This window comes from Lepidothrix coronata, unplaced genomic scaffold, assembly GCF_001604755.1.
Source record: "Lepidothrix coronata isolate B3197 unplaced genomic scaffold, Lepidothrix_coronata-1.0 Scaffold18, whole genome shotgun sequence".
Taxonomy (NCBI): domain Eukaryota; kingdom Metazoa; phylum Chordata; class Aves; order Passeriformes; family Pipridae; genus Lepidothrix; species Lepidothrix coronata.
The window spans coordinates 5,828,746-5,848,926 of NW_016690198.1; the positions used below are offsets into that span (position 1 = coordinate 5,828,746).

At 37.7% G+C, this 20,181-nt stretch overlaps 1 protein-coding gene across 1 annotated transcript in view; it reads left to right on the forward strand.

Moving 5' to 3' along the window:
- The window catches only part of SRFBP1 (serum response factor binding protein 1), a 67,610-nt gene that overhangs the window by 32,984 nt on the left and 14,445 nt on the right, over positions 1-20,181 (forward strand). Inside the window, exon 4 of the mRNA XM_017807396.1 lies at positions 11,613-11,684. Within this exon, the coding sequence (XP_017662885.1) occupies positions 11,613-11,684 (72 nt within the window). The remainder of the gene's footprint in view (positions 1-11,612; positions 11,685-20,181) is intronic.

A 20,181-nucleotide genomic window follows, 5' to 3' on the forward strand; every position in this document is an offset into this window, starting at 1 on the left:
AAAACTATGAAGAAAAGTGTCAAGGATGATCAAATATGGCATAGAAGGTCTAACAAAATTGGAATAGGATTCCCTAGGATACAAGGTGAACTACTGATGTTGGAGTTTTACACAGTTCGTGTATTTGTCATGGATAATTCTTTTGCAGTTTGTGTACCAGTATTTTGTTCAGGAGCTTTTAACAGCCAATTTGAAAATCTGGAGATACTAAAAGCAAAATTCTTTGTTTCACATTTTGTTAACAGATCTCTTCTTTCCACCTTTATCCTTCACCTTGGGCAAATCAGGTGACAGGTTTGTCTTGCTGAGGTTTCATGATCTCTAGGAATTGACAAAAAGTATTTTATTTTCTTCCCCATGGTTCTTGAAGAAAAGAAAAGAAAAGTTTTCCTGGAGATAGTGCATACTGGGAAAAGGAATGGAAATAGGAAGTTCTTTCTTTCTGCATTGTGTCTAATCTTTGAACTCTTTCATTTATACCTTCTGGAAGCAGACAAAGGGGTTGTGTATATGGATCTGTAAATTCATGCTCTTCCACCTCACCCTGCATTTCTTTCTCCAGGTTCTGTCTTCATTTCTGTTTCCTCATCTATTTCAATCCAGAATCTAGCGGGTGGGGATTATTAGGTGGGTTGCACCCATTTATCAGTCACCATCTTGTTCTTTGGGAATGTTATGAGAATACAGCACGTCCTTTCCCTGGCTGCCTTGGTAGCTGGCTGATGCTCCGGCCCGGTGGGAGAGTAGAGGACAGGAGACAGCAGTGCCTTGTGCCAGGCATGCCTCGCGCCCTCTCCTGGCAGGTGCTGCTGCTTTCCCGTAGTTTTCACAAAAGCGGATCATCTGGCAGCCAGCAGCAGTGTTGGCGGCCGTGGTGAATACCAGGGATAGTAATTCAAAACCGAAGGCAGTTCTAGCCAACATAGGGCTGCTTGGAAATATATTAACCCTAAAATTGCATGCGGTTGTTATTTTAATATTAGAAAAGCATTGTGGAACAAATTGTCAGTACAGAGTGAATTTACAGATTGCATTACAGTCCAAGTGGACATTGACATTCGGAACTAAAAGATGTTTGAAGAAAAAAGAATATCTAAATAATAACTGTTGTGGCATCATCATGCTTGCTGTACTTTAAGCTTAGTTTTTTCCTTTTTTGTAACTTTTCTTTTATATGCTTGTAGTTGTAGTTAACTTTCATAATACCTTTTACTTCTGAAATCGTCACAAGATTGCAGACTTGCTGGTTTTGTATAATGTGCTGAAAACAGTGACTGTTTCCTCCCTGAATGTGACTACTGAATCAGATGTGAACCTCCAAAATGAAATAATTCATTTAATCTAATTGACTAAATAAAATGCCAAGTTCACAGTGTTCATCTCAGTAGACTGATGTAATTGCTGGCATTTGACTTGCATACTTCTTGAAATATTAAATTAGTTTATAAACGTGGCAGCAAAGAGCAGCCTATACTTGCCAAATAAAGTTTGGGTATTTTACAACAGCTTAAGCAACTAGCCATGTTAAGTCTTCTTTTGGGGAGTTGTTTTTGTTCATTTGTTTGGTTTTAAAACATGAATAAATAGGCTTTCCCTCAGCTGCCTGCTCTGCTTTTAAAAGAAGTTATGCAGCAGAGCAGAATGAGGGTATCTAGAAGAAGGTACCCATTTGGACAAAACTATATTTATAGAAATATTGTGTAGTTTTGCTACACAAGTATTTTAATAGCTTTAATTTTCCAGAGAACAATAAAACCAGAAAATGATAAAATTTTGTAGTGTGAAACTTACTAGAAGAAAACTCACAGGTTGACATAGAATTTCACTTGGATCTAAACTGAGACAGCAATACTGTAGACATTTAGTAATGTTTAAAATTGATGCCAGCAAAAACCTGACACCAGTGTAGTTTACAAAAAGAACAATTGCGAGACAAGTTCCACTTGAAGTACATTCTTGCATTCCCAATGATTAACTGTAGTTTTGAAGTGTTCTCTTTTTTTTCTTTTTTAACAGGTTAGTAATAGTTAATTCCCATCAAAATCAAACGCCCTATGTTTCATCTAAAGCGAGATGGTTCTCAAGCTTTTGATTTTTTTGGGAAGTTCTATTCTGGTAATTTCCTCTGGTGATGCCTTTGGTTATTTTAAAATAAGAATTAAATTTTACCATTTTTTCTTTATCTGTTTTGTAGTGTTCCTGACCAGGTTGCTATTAATCCAACAACATTGAAAATGAATGATTTCAAGGAAGATTTTTTTTTTTAAGAGAGAGGTCCTATATTTAAAAAAATACTATAATTACTGTAGAACATCATAGTAACCTTAAACCCTAATGATACAGGGAAGTGTATTTAAATTATAATTCACTTAACTTGTCTTCAATTAGAGAGATAATGTCTTCATTTCTACTGGATAAAACCTCTGGTTTCAGTATGTGATGGTGCAGAATCAAGTCATCCAGTCAGGTTGCTGGGAAAAACTTTGTTGGATAGGCTGATGGGGGAAAAAAAAGTAGCCTATGGAATCTTTTATTGTGGTGTTACTTTCCTGTAGTTGTCTGTCCTTTGTGACACAGATATTTACAGTAAAACTTGACTGCTGTGGAAAGCTAAATCTGTACATCTGCATGTCTTTGAACTTTTATCAGACTTGGTACATTGAGTGTAAGCTTAGCAAAGATTTAACTTCTTGAAATCATTTATTAAAAGAAGATGTTCCTGAATATGTGCAAAGTTCTGAAACAGTATTTATTCAAAAAAATTAATAAATATTTCTGAGACTAATAAAATGGAAACAGTTCAATACCGAGAAGTTCCCACAACATGCAAAGCATTGCTAGTTGGAAAGACATTCCTGCCTCCATTGTAATGTGACATGTAATTTTCTTAGAGTAAAGAATACATTAATAGTATGCTGATTTGTTTATATTAATTTTGTGTGCACTCTACATCTCAACACACAGTCTTTACTTTCTCAGAATATTACATTATATGAGATAAAAAGGAATTGGAATCCCATCTTCCTAGACACATTCACCCTACAGTGGTTAGTTACTGTCTTTCATGCTCTCTTTTACCACCCAGTAGAGTACTGTGTTTTCTAAAAAGATTTGCATGTTAGCACCACATAGATTTTGTTTCTATCTGTAATTTTAAAAGCAAGAATTTATGCCAGTGAATCACCAAAGAAACCATTACAATAGCTCCCAAAAATAGACTAATTCGTATTTTCTATCTGAAAGATGTAGGCTCTGGCATAAATATGCACAAACATTGAAAATACTAAGTGTTGTCTTGCCAGGAAAAATGGCAAATCAACCTGAGTGAGGCAGAGAATTTTTTAACCTTCATGTAGATTATGCATATCTTGTCTTTTATTTCTTTGCCTAAGGATTTTGAACATGCTTCTGTGTCTTTTTTGAGTACTAAAAACAATGTTTAATTACATTTTATTTAAATCCAGCATGAACTGGGTGTGGCTTACTAGGGAAAGCAAGGCCCTTCTCTATGTGGTATGAGTAGATTGTGGAAACAGAGGTGCTGAAGTTTCTCAGCCCATCCTCTGCTCCGAGCCCCAAGTGTGATTCACCCAAGAACTCCAAGAATAAATCCCTATTTCAGCTGCATAAGCCAGCAAGTGAGCTGATGAATCCAGGGTGGGTGGGTGTGGGTTTTTTCCAAATGACTGTTAAAATAAAATAAAATAAAATAAAAGAGGAAAGTTTTTAGCATGGAGATATCCAGATACTTACTTGATTCATGAAGGGCAATAATATTCAGAACAAGTGGCTTGGCACTCTTCTATACTTTTGTAATTTTCTGGTCATCAGTCAAGTTCAGACCTATGACAGGGATGGCCTCAACAGCACTATCCTGGATTTCCTATCAAATCAATCTACCTCTGACAAGATTGTTACCGGCGCTCGCTAGATTCTCACCTGTGAGTTGAAAACCTCAGTCTTCCTCAGCAGTAACCTGAAACTCTTGGTAAATGTGGTGTAATGCTTTCACATCCACAGATGTGTCTGCTGCAACAGGAGGCAGTGGTGGGTGGTTTTGGAATTGCTGAAATGCAATGAATGAAACATCTTAAAGATTATCCAATCTGTTTCTTAGCACCAAGTGAAATAAATGGTGCAATTGCATCCTTTGGATGTTCTCATGTTGTCATTCAGCCAGAGGAGATAAATTATTTTGAGAGGTTATTTGTCACACTCAACAAAGCAGGAAATCATTAAAACAAGTCTGAGTCTTCAGGTGTTAAACGTGTTACTGCAGAAGGTGCAGTCACAAATGAGTAGCAAATACAGTGTTCTGAGTTTACTTATCATCAGGTTACAGTTAGAGGAATTGAGACAAATCAGTAGACCTCTCTGGAAGGCTTTTATGTAATTTAAAGGTGATGGATAAAGATGAGAGTGACCTGGATTGCCTGGATTCCATTGAGGAAAAAACTAGAGCCAAATGAAAGATGAAATTTCCAGGAGTAAGGAAGACTGCAGGCTCTTTGTCTAGAATGAGACTTCTCCTCTTCTGTGTGATATTACCAAGACAGATACTGCCTCTCATTTTATTCCTATTTTTAAAGTCATAGTTAAAAAATGAGAGCAAATGCAGAAAATACTTGCAGAGCTCACATACCTTCAAATTTTTACTCTGTGGTAGATAAAGTTCAAGACATTCAGTTACTCAAAAAGGGGCTTGAGAAGCAGGAAGGCAACCAGCTACTTGAAAGTGCTTAGTTTTGTCTGTTGGTAAAACTACATAGTGATTTTGTAATAAAGCAGATATGGCAGTGTAGCAGTGATCTTTTTAATAAACTTGCTAATAAGCTTAAGCCACACTTGACAATGTCAGGTTTTACTTATCAGTTTAAATTTTCTGTACTATTGTTCTGTTTATTTATTAATTTTATCCAGATTCTCCTCATGGCATTGCTTTTCATCTTGCTCTCACATCTGCTGAAATTGGAGCTTGATGAGATATGTCTCGGGGTGTATTTATTTTACTTTTTTATATAGCAGAATGCTATTTACTTTGATATGGTGGTCCACTAGTGTGACTTATATCTGTAGAAACTCTTGTGTATATATTTAGGTCACAGTTACTGACAAAGGATTTGGGTTAGTAAACTCAGGGAAAAAATTGCACTTTTTCTTTACAATCGGTTTGATATAATCAATTAAGAGTACTGCATTTCCTGAAAACAGGCCTCCATAACTGAAACAAATTTCTACTCTTATAATTGATTTAGTTTCTTTTTGGAAAGCATATAAGCTTTCAGGTGAACCATGGCTGATTTATTTCACTATGTTGTAAATGAACTATTTTTGTGTACTTTACAATGGTAGTATTTACTCTTGAGTCTAAGACTGCTTTTGCTCTGAATGACTAAAATACTGAACTTTTACAGACTTATGGGAAGAAACTGGTAATGATGACAGGAAACCATGCAGGGATTAAATTGTAGAAAAAAAGAAGCTGAAAACCTGTTCTGAAATGAAGTTTGTTTTTTTTCTCCTATGCCTTTCTCCTCACAAAGGGACCTAGAAAAATGACAGAAAGCAAAAAAATAAGACTGAATGCTGTTGAAAAACACAAGAAACCCTGTGAGAAAGTAGTCTCAAACACGTTTAAGGGTAAAAATTAGGTTAATGTTTAAAAAGTTGAAAGTGTAGTAATGGGTAACAAACTACAGTTGAGATTTCACCAGAAATATTTGACTTTTGGTAAGGGTTTTCTGTTATCCATACCCTAATTCTATTAGTTATTTTTTGTAGAAATTCCTCTATTTTAGCATAAAAATCATCAGGCTTAAATCTTGTATAGCTAAGAAAAGGTAAAAAAAAAATGAGGAAAATTATTAAATTGCATGTAGAGGTAAAAAAAAAATACTAGTCAAAACAAAATTGAAACCATGTAGTTTTTAATAGTGTGAGGGCTCCTAAATTGCTCCCACAGACCGCTACTGGCAGACTGGTTTTTTTCTGAGTCATCTAAAACTGCTTGAGACAGCATAGCTGGGAATACATTTTATGTGAAAAATCTTGCATTTCTGAGATGTGTTGAAGCCTCATCTGACAGTGGGTTTTTTGTCCTTGCTGTCTTCCAAAGGCTATTCAATAAATTGCATTTCCATGCTTTTTTAGTTAGAACGTTTATCTTCCTCAGTATCATTTGGTTAAAGTATTGTCCGAAGCTACCACAGTCAGTTTAAGCATGAAATCGTATTCTCATATGCCACTTATGCTTGACATACTTCTCTTCAATATAGTCTTGTCTTTCTGCGTAAGATAGAGTTACGGTTTATTTTTAAAAAAAAGTCTAAACTTTGCACTTCTAAGTTTCTGTGAGTTCTTGGGCGAGCTTGCTCCTCTAGTTGTTCAGTTCAGAGCAGAATGACTGCCCTGAAGCTGCCCTTTCCTGTGCCCCAGCACTCATTTTCTCAACACAGGCCAGTCTTTGTCTACCCATTGTTACTTTTTACACAAATCTGGTGTTTCAGTATGACTTTGTAGGCAATATTGGCTCCCTCTGCTAGTACCACTACGGTTACCTTGGTACCTTGCAAGATATCCCACCCCTGAAATCTGCCCTGTACACCACCTTTCCTCAAAGCTCATCTGTTTCTCACGTAGCTCTCCCCTGATGATCAGTAAAATCCATCCACTCTTCAGCTTCTTCCATTATCTGTTGCAACCAGCAGTTTTCTTATGACCAGTAGTTTTGCACATCCTGTTTGTTAAGCTTAATCCCAGGGTAAGACCTGGTCATCTGCCTGCAGCCCTGATGGGATCCAGCAGGCTGGCTGATGGGTCAGTTCTCCTGACGTCCCTCCAGTGCCTGCTAGAGTGAGCGCCTGGAGGAGCCTCAGTCCCCACATTGTGAAAATTGTTGAAAAATTTGAGTCAGGCTGGTCCTGCTGCTGCAGCTCTGTCACTTTTGCCACCTCCTTCTAGTCTCGTCTTGGTTACTACTGTGGCTGCTTTTGGCTCAGCTCAGGCACTGGGACAGAGAGCTACATCACTGTGCTTTGTGTCATGTATGTCAGCCTGCAGAGAGTCTTCCCTCACTCATGTCCCTGTCTCTTAAAGGGTTTTGTGATGGAAGTTGAGATAGGGGTTCAGTCTGTTAGTAAAAGAAAACAATCTCTTGTGTTGTTGCTTACTACCTGTTATCCATCAGCATATCAGCATTTGCCATTCAAGCTGGCAGTGTATTACCTCTTGTAATTGTCTCTCTTGTAATTGTCTCTCCCACAAGAGAAAATGTGATCAGCCTGCAGGGGAGAAGGATCTGTTGATCCTGACAGTTTTTTATCATCCTCCAACAGGCAGTCAGTAGGTCAACATCTTGCTTTTAAGGCTTTGGGTTGTTTTTTGTTTTTTTTTTAATATTTGGAGGTTGTTTAAAACATTTGTCAGAGATTATTTTCAAGGAGAAAGAGTGTGTCCATAGGGGGGGGTTGTCTGTATTTCCCTAATCTGGAATTATTGTGGATCAGATGCTTCATAAAATAGCATACTTATTTTGTTCCCTCTTTTGTATTCCTTGTTCACTTGGAACATAACACCTCATCAGTCTTGGAAACCTACTGGCACAGGAGGTTATGACACCAAGCAATAACATGATCTCAGAAAACAGCTGTAATCTGTAAAGGGTGTATGGAAGGCAGTGAGTGTTTTCTGTTATGAGCCTCCAGTAGTGGACCTTCTCAGTGCTAAGGAGATAGAAAGTGAAGGGAGAAGGGATGAACAAAAACATGGAGAGCAGCAGGCTGGTGGTCAAGGGATAAACAGAGGCAGGGACAAAGAAATGGTCTCCAGTCACTAAGTAATGGGTCATTAATAAACTTGATACTGCTTTGGGGAAGGCCAGCTTGGACTTTGTAAGTGATAAGAAGGGAGAACAATACGAACATGAGGATTGTGAGTATAGGAGGACCTGTGGACTGTACAAAACTTACTAAGCAATGCTTAGGGGGCATAAGTGGGAGTAAGTATCAGAAGGGGCCAGTCCCAACCAGTGCTAGTCATAGACTTGCTTGACCAAGCACTGTGACTGATCACCACAGTCTGTCATTTTATAAATCTTAACTGTGTAATCTCACTTCTTTGTCCCCTTTATGTGAGTACTGTAAGGAAAGGTGGCAGCTACTAGGAGGACTGGTGGAAGGGGGTATGGGGCCAGCAACAGGAGTCAGGCTGGGGTGTAGAGGCAAGCCTGTGGTGTCAGCAGCAGCAGCAGTGGGTGAGAGTCTTAGCTCCAGCCACAGGGGCAGGAACAGCACTTGCACCAACTGCGAGGATAGGGACATCGTGTGTCCTAGGTGCAGCTATGGGTGAGACTGGGGTGAGTGATGCAAGTTAGGCTCTTGGCACAACATCTGGACTGGGATGCAGGTCACAGACTGTGTGCCTGGTGCCTGCTGCTGACAGGGGCAGGCAGAGTGTCTTACGTTCATGTGCTTTGACCTCGCATGTGTGCCTCTTTGGCATGTGTAATGCACTAGCAAACCTCACTGCTAAGGTGATTGGGAAAGGGACTTCTTACAAGGGTATGTACTGATAGGACAAGGGGTAATAGCTTTAAACTGAGAGTAGGGCTAGGATTGGATATATTAGAAAGAAATTCTTTATGGTGAGGGTGGTGAGGCACTGGAACAGGTTGCCCTGCAAAGCTGTAGATGCCCCATCCCTGAAAGTGTTCAGTGCCAGATTAGATGGGGCTTTGAGCAACCCAGTCTAGTGGAAGGTGTCCCTGCCCCAATGGTGAGGTTGGAAATATATGATCCTTAAGGTCCTTTCCAGCCCAAATCATTCCATGTTTCTATGATTCTATGGTCTGGAAGAGGTATCGAGTGGATAGAGGGCCTGGTGTTTGTTTGGGAGGAACCTGTGAGCGTGGGCTTGCCTGTGAGATGAGTTTGAGTGCCTGCATCTGCCTGTTAGTGACTTGCTGCCAGACAGCAAGTAGGAGACCCATGAGATGGATACAAGAGTTCTGGATGGATGGAAAGAGCTCTGGACCCAGGCAGAGGGGTTTTAGTTGGACAGAAGGATACACTGTGCAGATACTGAGGGATCCAAGAATGCTCATGTGTTTGTGCATTTTGAAGGGGTGGGGAGCAGCATACGGTCAATAGTGAGTTTCAGTCCTGATCAGGCAAAAAGGAAGAAGAGGTCTTGGCTGGCTGTACTTAAGTTCATTTGAGTCCTGAGAGTCCTTAGTGCAGCATAGCTGAACTTCACTACTGGTTGAACTTGTCGACAAGAAAGCAAGTGCTACATGTATCGACCTGGGACAGACATCTCCAGATCTCCGGATGCAGCGGGCTGGGCTGCAGCAGCAGGGTAGGAGGAATCCCTGGGGTCTCAGAGATACAGGAAGTGGCAGCCACTTATAACATCCCTTAACATAATTGCTGAAAGAGGATTTCATTATAGATACTCAGTACAAAGGTTTTGAGTCATGAGTTCTTCAGCTATGTGCTTCTCAAAGTTGAGAAAACTGTGATGAGGAAAAGATATTTATATCCCTTTCCTGTTTTTTTTTTGTCTGCTGCTGGCCATTAATAGACACAGAATAAAGGTCTACTAATCATAATAATTTGACTCACATGGCTGCTTTTACAAAAGCAGAGTGCTGCTGAAGGATATGTAATTCAAAAATGCTTGGTTTGCCTTAGGTCTAAGACAGGTGAAGGAGATGATTTTTAAATTCAGGGATTTAAGCCTTAAAAGGAGATTCTTGGCCTCATTCTGTATCCTAGGCATTTCAGGAAGGCATTCATGACTTCACATTCCAAAGTGTAATTCATTCTCCGTTATTATTCATGATTCTACAGTGTTTCGGGAATTCTGCAATATTGTCATATAAAAATTAAACCTCTGACATTCTCACATAAGGACTCCTGAAGTTCACCTGCTTCCCCTCTGAAACAGGTTGCTTCATTTAAATCCTAAAGAGACAGGAAATAGGCAGTTTTGTTTGGGATGAATGACTTTTTTTTTAATAAAGCAACAGCTTGATTTAATGAGTAGTATTGGGTTCCAGAGCTTCATTTGTAACCCACAACCAACTATGTGACAGTAAGCGTGTCACGTAACCAGCATGTCCTACTTTCACCATCTGTGAAACACTTTGAAAAGCCTTGGAAAATTGAATCATAGGTCTTTTTCATCTCTATTAGATCATCCAACTGTTCATCTGCCAGTAGGAGATTGTTTCCTACATCCACTGGTGTTTTTCCAATGTGGATTCTGTCCTCTAAGTGTTTGGGCTTCCAGTAGTACCCTTGGGAGATGATTTTGCAGACTTCTAGACCTCATTGTCAGGAAGCTCTTCTGACATTCACAAAAAGATACTTCTTTTTGTTGTTGTTGGTATAATATAGTTCTGTTACTTTTTTCCCCATTACTTAATATACTTAAGATACTTGCTTATAGTTTTAAAACATTAAATTCATGCAACACCTTAAAGATCTAGATAATGTGCAGCTGTCTGTAAGGTACCTTCTGTATAGAAGGCTTTGAGATGCAAGTATGACCTTGTATGAGAAGGTAAGCTACTTAGTTTTTTGTGAAATTGCATCTAAGGAAGTGTGCAGACTGCTCCAGATTTAGGAGCAGTAAAAAAAAGGGTAAAATATGGAACTTAACAGTGGAGCACAATGTAAAATGAAGGTGTTGGAATAGGTTTCCCAGGTGGTTAACTAGGGAAAAAGAGAAAGTAAGAAATATAGTTGTTGAATATGAAAGCTATCAGAATAACTAAATTTCTCTGTATGGAATTTTCAGTTTTCCAGTATTGTGAATGTGTGGAAGTTATTTGGTTCTGCATAACAGTAGTTAAACTGCTTTTAAAATGGCCATCTGAGAAACAACTGGTATGTAACATGATTTTTTGTGCCAGTGCCCTAGGCGCTAAAAAACAATATTCAGATAATTCAACTAATAAGGTTAATAGGTCGTTTTGTAGTACAACATATATAAAATATGTGTCTTAAAACAGAGAGAAATCTGTCATGGTGGCATGTTTCATAAAATATTCAGCTTTTAACAAAATTCACTTGTCCAGGGTTTTCATTCTTCTATTTTGGCTGCCAGTAGAAATGCTTGAGTCCAGGAATGCAAAGTGCATGTGTAGTCAGTCTCATTAGAAAAGAGATATATTTTTTTTCTTCTCTATTTCAATTTCGTTGTCTTAAACTTATATATTCACATATGTTGAAAAGTTCTGATATAATTTCAGAGTCTAAGATAAGTGGGGTATTTAAAGCCTTCCAAAGTTCATTTGTATCTCAGCAATATGGGCAATTGATATACTTCTGTAAATAAAACCACCCTTCTGCATACTTCACTGTTGAAAAATATCTCTTGCCTTCCGCAATAGTAGATACAGTCAGATTAGGCATAATGTAGTGTTTTGGAAAAGTAAGTAAATGTAGTGTTTACATACACACCAAAAAAATCTCCATATAACAAACTGGTTTTCTTTCTTTAGGAGTTCAGGGAGGTGCCATGTTTAGAATGTTCCTGAGGAAAATGAACCTTAGAAAGGCTTCCTAAAGTCTAATCATATGAAGAATAAATGTATCTTTCATCTACAGGAAATAAAGCCAGATGAAGTTACCCGACTTGCTCTTAGGACTGAGGTTAATTTTGAAAGTGTCTGCAGAAAGGTAAGTCTTGATGGTTTTTGTTTTCTTTCCCTTGCTTCTGTGAGTGCGAGAGCACTCCTTAGGAAAAGATACATATGTGGTTGCAAGTACATGCATTTTGCACGGTGTATTCTGTATGTTGTCTTGCATCTTCCTTGTAGATCTTTCTTTTCTAAGAAAGTTTATCCACTAGGACATACCTACAAAAAATTGCATATCTGTGCAAGTGACTTGTCATCTATCCTGGTGGGCTAATCCCTAGTAATTGGAACAGAATACCAGGAAGCATGGTAGTGATTTCTTAGTGTTTATAAAGAGATTTGTTTAGTTTGTACAGTACATATACATGGTTCAGTTAGTGTAAATAATCTAAGCTTTCAACAACAGCTGGAAAAAAGCTCTCAATACTGTTAAATGCAGGGAAAAGTTTCTACATGTGAACAAAACATGACAAACATTAGCTTGAAATAAAGGTGGAATTTTAACACCCCTGTGGCTTATTAGTTTCAGTGTAACATTTCTCTTGAAGCCCACTGATGGTACATTATTAAATATTAACTGTCTGAGTAGTGATTTCTGTAAGAGAAAGTGGGAAGAGCCTTGTTGAAATAAGCAGCTGATGTTGAGAGCGGTACCATTTCAAGGCATGTGTTGCAGAAGTGATGCCAGAAAGCAATTCTGAATTTAAAAATCTCAGAACATGAAACTGTGTATTTTCTTTCACGTTATCCTCAACTCCTGTGGGTGGTCCACTGAGGGAGTCTGAAATCTGAAATGCTTATAGTCCAAAGGCTGAATTTTAGTGTAGAATTGGGTCATTTACTCGTATAATGGCACCATTAGTTCATAATATAACTATGCTATTGTGTATTACAGTCATGTGTGATGTAGTTCAGTTATCTGCATAGTGTGCAGGAGGATTTTCAAAGTTTCATGTCAGCAAAATCAAGTTAATAGGAAAACATCACAGGAATTTGGTGTTTCTGGCGCAGTGTTTGGGTAGAAGCATCTTACTGCTTTTCCTTCTCTTAATGATAGAATAGAGTAAGGAAAAGGTCACAGCTATACTGGCATGGAGCTAAAAAGCTGCATTCTTCTTCTAAATTTTTTTGACCAAGATTTTCCAGTCTGAAGGTGAGCTAGTCAGAAACGGGTTACCATAATGTTAGAAATGATGCAGAAGTGAAGATTCTGGATGAGTGAGGGCATGTGGAGAGGGATTTTGTTCTCAAAGAGAGATGCTAAATTCAAACAGTGACCTTTTTTCAAATGCATAAGCCTTATGCTGGTTTCATATACTGTAGGAGCCCCAAAATGAAATAACTGATGCTATTGTTTTAAAGGAGTTTATAGGTTTACAGTTGGAATTGTATTTTCTAAGAGGACAATTTTATTGCCAAGAACGCTGAGGGAATATAATTAAACTTACTTTTTTTATTTTGTCCTGTTATTTTTTATATATTCATGGTCATGACTGATAGTGTACTTTCCATATTTACTTAAAATAGGCTTTAATTTTGCTTTAATTCTTGAAAATGTATAATACAGATAACCTCATGGAATTGTTTTGGGGATTCGATCTGTTGTTTCTGTTATTTTCTGCTGCTGGTCCTATTTTTCAGGGGTGGTCCTGTTTTTCAGGGGTGTGAAAGTCTGTTAATGTCACACTTTGTAGTGGATAGAACTTACGTTTCAAATCAAATTTATGGATTGATGCTGATGCATTTTTAAACTCATAGAGACTTTTTAACCTCACTGCATTAGAAGAATATGTACAATTAATTAGTACAGTACTGTTGACAAGTGACGGTTGTGCCATCATGACTTTATTGGTTGCTGTTGATGGGCCATAGAATATCCCCAGCTAAAGAAAGCATCCCTTTTCTGCTTTAACAAAAATTAATTTTCCAGTATTTTATCTCTTATTTTCCCACATTTAGCTATTAAATGAACAACAAAAAAAAATTATTTTCTATCCCTAGCAGTATTCTGTAGTCTCAGGAAATGCAGACCACACTGTTTACCTTTTCATTAACTCGAATTTCAAAATATTTGAAGGAAAATATCCCGTGGCTGTTTTCATTGTCAAAATAGGTTTGTTTTCATTGACAAAATGCAATCTGCTTTTAATTCACTGTGGAATGCTGAATATTAGTTTTGCATAGTGGTCATGTAGTCAAGATATTTGTTTAATTCCTTCTGCCCACTGAGATTTTATGTTCCATTACTGTGTTTCCCCAATATTTTTCAGAATAAGATAAGCATACTTTTCTATTTTAAAAAAGTTTGCATAGATTTCAGTCAAGTACGATAAAATTGTGCTAAGTGTTTAGCAAGTGGCAGTTTACTATGAGCTCTTGTGATTTATCTGTCAATATGGCTATACTCATGGTTGCTAATAAGCAGATCAGATTTATAATAGTTGCAGAGTGAGTTGGCAAGAGTCACCAGACACCGGACTTCTGCCTTTCCAAATTTATAAAAGCATTACAGGGTTTACCACATTGTTGTAAGACAAGAAGCAGCAGGTGAACACTTTTTTGTGCACCTCTGCTGAAATGTTTTTAATTGTCCTAGTTAGAACAACTGGGACCAGTTCATCACTGGATGGGTATAATCCAAAACTGTGTATTCTATAGCTTTCCATGCCATTTCCCAGAAACTGTTATCAATGAACCATTTACACCATCTGCACATAGAGCCTGACTCCTCAGGCTATAAACTAGGTGCTAAGAGGCCTGTGAGATAGGAGTTGCTCTTGTCCTCACACCCATTAAGGAACCCCCCCCCGCCCTGAGGGAGGTACTGAGCATTCCTGCCTGAACTGGAGGATATATAATCTTGGAGTCTTGGGACTTTTTGAACCACTCCTGGGATCCAGAGGAAGACTGCAGATCGACTGGACTGCAATCACCACTTTTGACCAGACTGCAACAGCACTCTCACCAACAGGTTTTCCCCTCTCCCTTTACGGACTCAGAGGGCCCAAAGAACACCACTCTGTTCATGCCCCAGGGTGCTGGGTTATACATTTGGGTTTTGTGTGTTAAAACCAACTGTTTGTCTGTATAATTGCACTTATTGTATTATTTTATTAAATTGTTATTCTGATTTATAATCTCTCTTTTGGGTTGAGTTCATTTTCCGCTGCTGGTTTACCTTTAAACCAGCACATTAATCCATTTTAATATTGCTGCAGCTAGCACCATTGTTATCAGCAGGTGAAAAATTCTATTTTAAAAATTGTAATAAATCTTATCATGCATCTTTGACTGTTGTTTATATTGCTGGTGCTATTTCCAACTGTTGAAATGGAACCTGTATTTTCTAGGTTCTCACTAAGTCTTTATTCGCTTTCTGTACGTAGCTGTGCATTGTCTGCAACCTTATTTGCCAGACCTTAGTAAAATTAGAAAAATATGTGGTAGAGCTTTTGTCTGTTTTTTTTTTAAAACTCGTATTTGCAACTGTGATGGCATTTTGTGCTCCAGCACACTGAAGTTATAAATTGGAAGCCAGTCCTAGAAATGCTATTCATTACAAGCAGAAAACTGAATTGGGAACTGACAAAGGTCTTAACTGTTATCTTCAACTTGTTGCTAACATAGATTCAAGGTAATTTAAATACGTTAAGATAGGCAGGATAAATAGATTAATATTTATTAATGTTTTTCCAGTATTAAAAAATTATGTGTATAATGTATGCTGTTTCTCCAGAAAAGGAACACCTTCATGATAACTGGAGATGGTTTTCTTGCCTTGGCACTAGCAATAATAGATATTGACTAACTTATTTTTAGCATCTCATTTAGCTTTTCTTCCAGTAACTTTTTGGTGTAAAGCACATGAAAAAAAAATCCCTGTCTTTTAAACACTGAGAATGACAGAATTCTGCTCCATCATAATGGAACTCTCTAGTACAAGCAGCAGTATGGAGTGTCATCTTGCTTTAAGTCAAAATACTTCTTATTTTTCCTAAAAGTCCATGTGCTTTGAAATTGAGTGACTTTAAGATTTTGGCAAGGGGAGGCTTGAAATTGAAATGAACTATTGTGGTTTTCTATGAGTGAAGACTAAAGTACCAGTGTACATTAATTTTATCAAAGACTGAATTGAGCACATGCTTCTGACTTGCAGAAATACCAACAAATATTCACATATGATAAATGCCACCTCTATTTTTTGCTTCCAGAGTCAATCTTCATATAACCTTAGTAGCGTAGTTTTGCTTTTTTTTTACACTGATTTCTGATCTGTGATCCTTGAAAAGAACGCCACGTTTTCCTACTAAGTCTTGTATTTTCATCCGTTGCTCAAATCCTGCTGTGTTTGAATCATGCAGATGCTTGTCTGCAAAGAGGACTCTGCACAGCAAAAGTTTGTTGGGGCCATGCAATGCCACATCCCTCTGAGTCTCAAGATTACTGAAAAGCTTGCTACAGTTTCTAAGTGTGTTGTGAAATTTTTTTTAGACCAGAAATGTAAGTCATCACTAGCTCTTAGAAGCCCTTTTTTTTTTCTTTTTTTTTTTTTCTTTTTTTCTCTCTTGCTAATATAAGGTCTGGCAAGCTTATTTGGGATTGCTTCATGTTCAGGAACCAGCTTTGTCTTGTTTGGAATTTAAAAGGAATTCGAAGACTTTAGAAACAGGATCTCAGGCAGCTCATGCACAGCAACCATGTGCACAGTATGATTTTGATCATTAAAAATATAAGCTGCTTGATGAGGACAGCTAGGCTTAACATGATTTTGGAGGGTGTACATTAATGCCGTGGGCTTCAGGTCCAGATATTTTTAATAGATGCCCAAAGACTGATATGTTGCAGTTAAAAGTTCTGGGGATTTTTCATGGATGAGTGATTTTAATATCTTTACTTGTATGGCTTAAGTGAACTTGGGATTGGGGAACCAATTAAATTACTAAGAGTAATAAGAAAAGGTTTTTGATGATTTATCAGATGAGATTTTTACTGATTCACATATGAAAAGACCCTGTTTCATCTCCCAAACTTCTTGAATTCACTGGATCTCTGGTGCCGGACTAAGGACGTCCTTGGGCTAAAAGGGTATGAGAAAGAGGCAGAAATGTGCTTCTGTTCAGGACAGACAGGAAGAAGAAGGATGAACTTTACAGGCTGATTATGTATTAACTTCATTTCTTTCAAAGGAGTCTTTCAGTCACATTATCAAAATAGCATTTCTCAGATTCATATAATTTTTAAACCATGCAAATGATGGCCTGAGATTAGTATATCAATCCACAACCCCTCTCTCATCACCAACCAAAAAAAGAGCAAGGGTGGAGTAGTCACAGTGCTTGCTTTGGTGTGTGTTCTTTGTAGATTTATATTGAAAACATTTTTCACACCAACAGTTTGTGAAAGGCAATTTATGAAAGGCTGCTAGCTTTGAGGCATTAATTAACAGTGAGTAAGTAAATAATTGGAGCATCAGGTTTCCCAAAGCATCTCACTAGATGATAATCTTTGATTACAAGACATTGTTCTAATGAATACATTTATTTATTAAGGAAATTTTAAACTTGATACTGCTAGTACTCTTGAACTGTGTGGCAGAGATAGATGTATTTTCGGAATCAAGTGGAATTTTTGATTAAACACATCTGCATTCATAGAGGAACAGTCATATTTGTATTTTCTAACTTTGAAAAATATAAATGTTTCTATTTAAACTGAAAATCCTAACTGTACACTTGTGATCTTTGCCTTCATTTATTTTAAAAGTGTATGCCCTGGTGGAAAATACCTAAATTAATCCCTCTGCATTCACTGTAGATTTAATCTGAGGAAATGCACTAAATCATAAAAAGGGCCCCTAAAAAAAACCATTTACATTTTAATTGAAGACTTGCTGTTAGCTTCAAAGGCTTTGGATCAGGCACAAAATAGTTGCTGTCTCTTGTTTGAGGTTTGGGGGATTTCTTCACAGTCCGCTCCCCTTCTCCTCCCCCCAGCCTTCCACTACACAACATACTGATTAGGATAGATGTTATTATTGATATAAAACTTCTGTTTCTGTTCTTACTGCGTGTAATAGGAGACAATTATGTACAAGGATTTTTAAAATTGCTTATGGAAATATTTTGTTTGCAGTCCATAAACCAGAGGGAGAAAACTACTGAATCATGATGTGATAGTCCATAAGCTTGGTATAATATACTTATCATTAATACTTTGCAGTTTTGTGGTTCAGTTTTGGCTATATGGCAGCAAATGGCTGGTGGTTTTGAGGAACCCATGAAAAACTTCATTCTCCTTTTTATCTAACTTCTGTTGTTACACTGATGATTTAATAGTTTAATGATTGCCTATCTGGACATGGTTGACAGTCTCCATCTCACTCTTCTCCCCCTTCTTTATAAGTATTAATTATTGGAAACATTGTTATCTTACTTCCTTTTGCTCCAGAAGGAATGGGTTGCCTTATAGGTACACGTATGTTTCCATTCTCCAGCAATGTGTTTATGCTGAGTAGTAAAATAATTATATTCAGTTTATTTTCCTACATGTTATAGTGTTATCTTCCCTTCTTACTTCAATATGGAACAATAGATATTCATTTGCATATCAGATGCCAGATATGCTTTTCTCTCTGTAGTAGTTGTATCTGTCAACATGTTAATATTTATTGGAAATGTGATGCATTGATTTAATAGTAAAATTTCTGGCATCACAGACTAAAATAATTGGCTTGATGCTGGGAATCAGTACTGCAGAGTTAAATTCTTTTTGTCCTGAGTATTTTGACTCTGTTTGAATTCAGTTACACTGAATGTATGAAGCCACTGTTTTCTAAGAATTTTCCATGTCAAACACCAGATGTTAATGTTAAACAGGAATGTTTGTGGTCTTCCTTAGATTACTGATGAAGTGAAGAATTTTACATTCATTGATGAATATCACATTGAGGCGTAAATACTTTCTCTGTGGGACTGATTATTTGTTGTTTTCTTTTCCTGAAGGTTCCTCATCTTACAAATTTGATCACCTGAACTGCAAGCTGTTTAGCATGGCTTTCGTGTATACTAGTCTCTATTTTAGAGCCTAGAGTCCATTGCTATGGTTGCAAATGAAGTTTTATGTTAGTATAAAAGTGTCAATTTTTGACACATCTTTCTCTAGTCTTCTTCCACCTACTTCTCTACCTGACTGTCCATCTGTCTGCCAGCCCAGCCAGTATCAATCCATCCCCAGGCTTCCAGAGAAAAAGTACATATCCTGTATATTAGGTTCTGTCTGTCACACTCCCACCTGTGGACAGCCATTCCTTCCCCCACCGCACTCTTCCCCTTACTGTCTCTGGTACAATTTGTAGATCACTTCCCCATTAGCCCTTTTGCATTCAAACTAGGCTACCACACACATGCCACTGTAGTACCACTGTTTGAGAGCAAGGAGGTAAACTAGACCAAAGTTAGCATCATCTCCAATAGCAGAGTAGAAATTGCAGCAATCTCATTTTAACTACAGCTTTGATTTTGTTCATTCTGGAAAGAATATTTTTTAAGTTCCGTGTTGAAATAAACTGCTGGTAACTTTGGCAGTTTTCCACAGAGGTATTGTTTATCTTTGATACAAAAGACCTGTCTCCTTTCAAATTTTAAAGTGCTAGTCCAAGAATCTTTCTACCATTCATTTGCATTCCCGTGAAGCTGTATTTCTTAATTTTGTGGCCTAGATGAACAGACCGTTCAAGTTTATTAAAGTACAGTCCCGTCCCTAGACCAGGCTCAAACTCAAAAGTGATATGATTGCCTTTGATTTGAATGTGCTCATTTCACTTACTTGATGTGTCAGACCAGAATGTGGGCAGGCATATTATTGTCAGTAAAGCTCAGAGGAATTTGATTCAAATTTTTGTGAGTAATATTTGTCTTTGATCATCTAGGTAATTCAAATACAATAAACATGCTTGAGAGACTAGAAATGGATGAAAAGGTGGGTGGGAAGAGCAGTGCTTTTGAGGTTGGATATGCCTGTGGTAGTGATGATGTGATGCATAGTGCTGCACATGCACATGGCTGTACTACTTGGTCCCCAAAAGATTTATATCACAGGACTCATGAAAGACAAGCAACTCACAACTTTCATTTTTATTTTAAATGAGTATTTGAGTGATGCATATAAATATCTTTCTGGATATGAGCTGTCATTGGAACAACGGAGGAAAATATTAGAAGTAGTCTTGTTTCTGTGCTTTCCTTGAAAAAAATGCAGGACAAAAAATGTGGCAGGGCAAGATTCTCATGGTGGTTGGTTTGGCAACTTTGGGTTTTTTTTAAATTCAGGAAGGCCAAGTTACTGACGTCCACCATCTTCTCCAAAATATTGTTCAGGCTTGCATACAATGCCTAAGAGGCAGAATCTCAGTGCGTGGGTGAGAGTATGTTATCAAAATGAAACGTTTAGGTATTTGGAGTACCTGTGGGGCCAGAGAAAGCTGGACAGGAAGGATGACCAGCAGCATAATCAAAATTGCACTGAAAACTTTAAAGGAC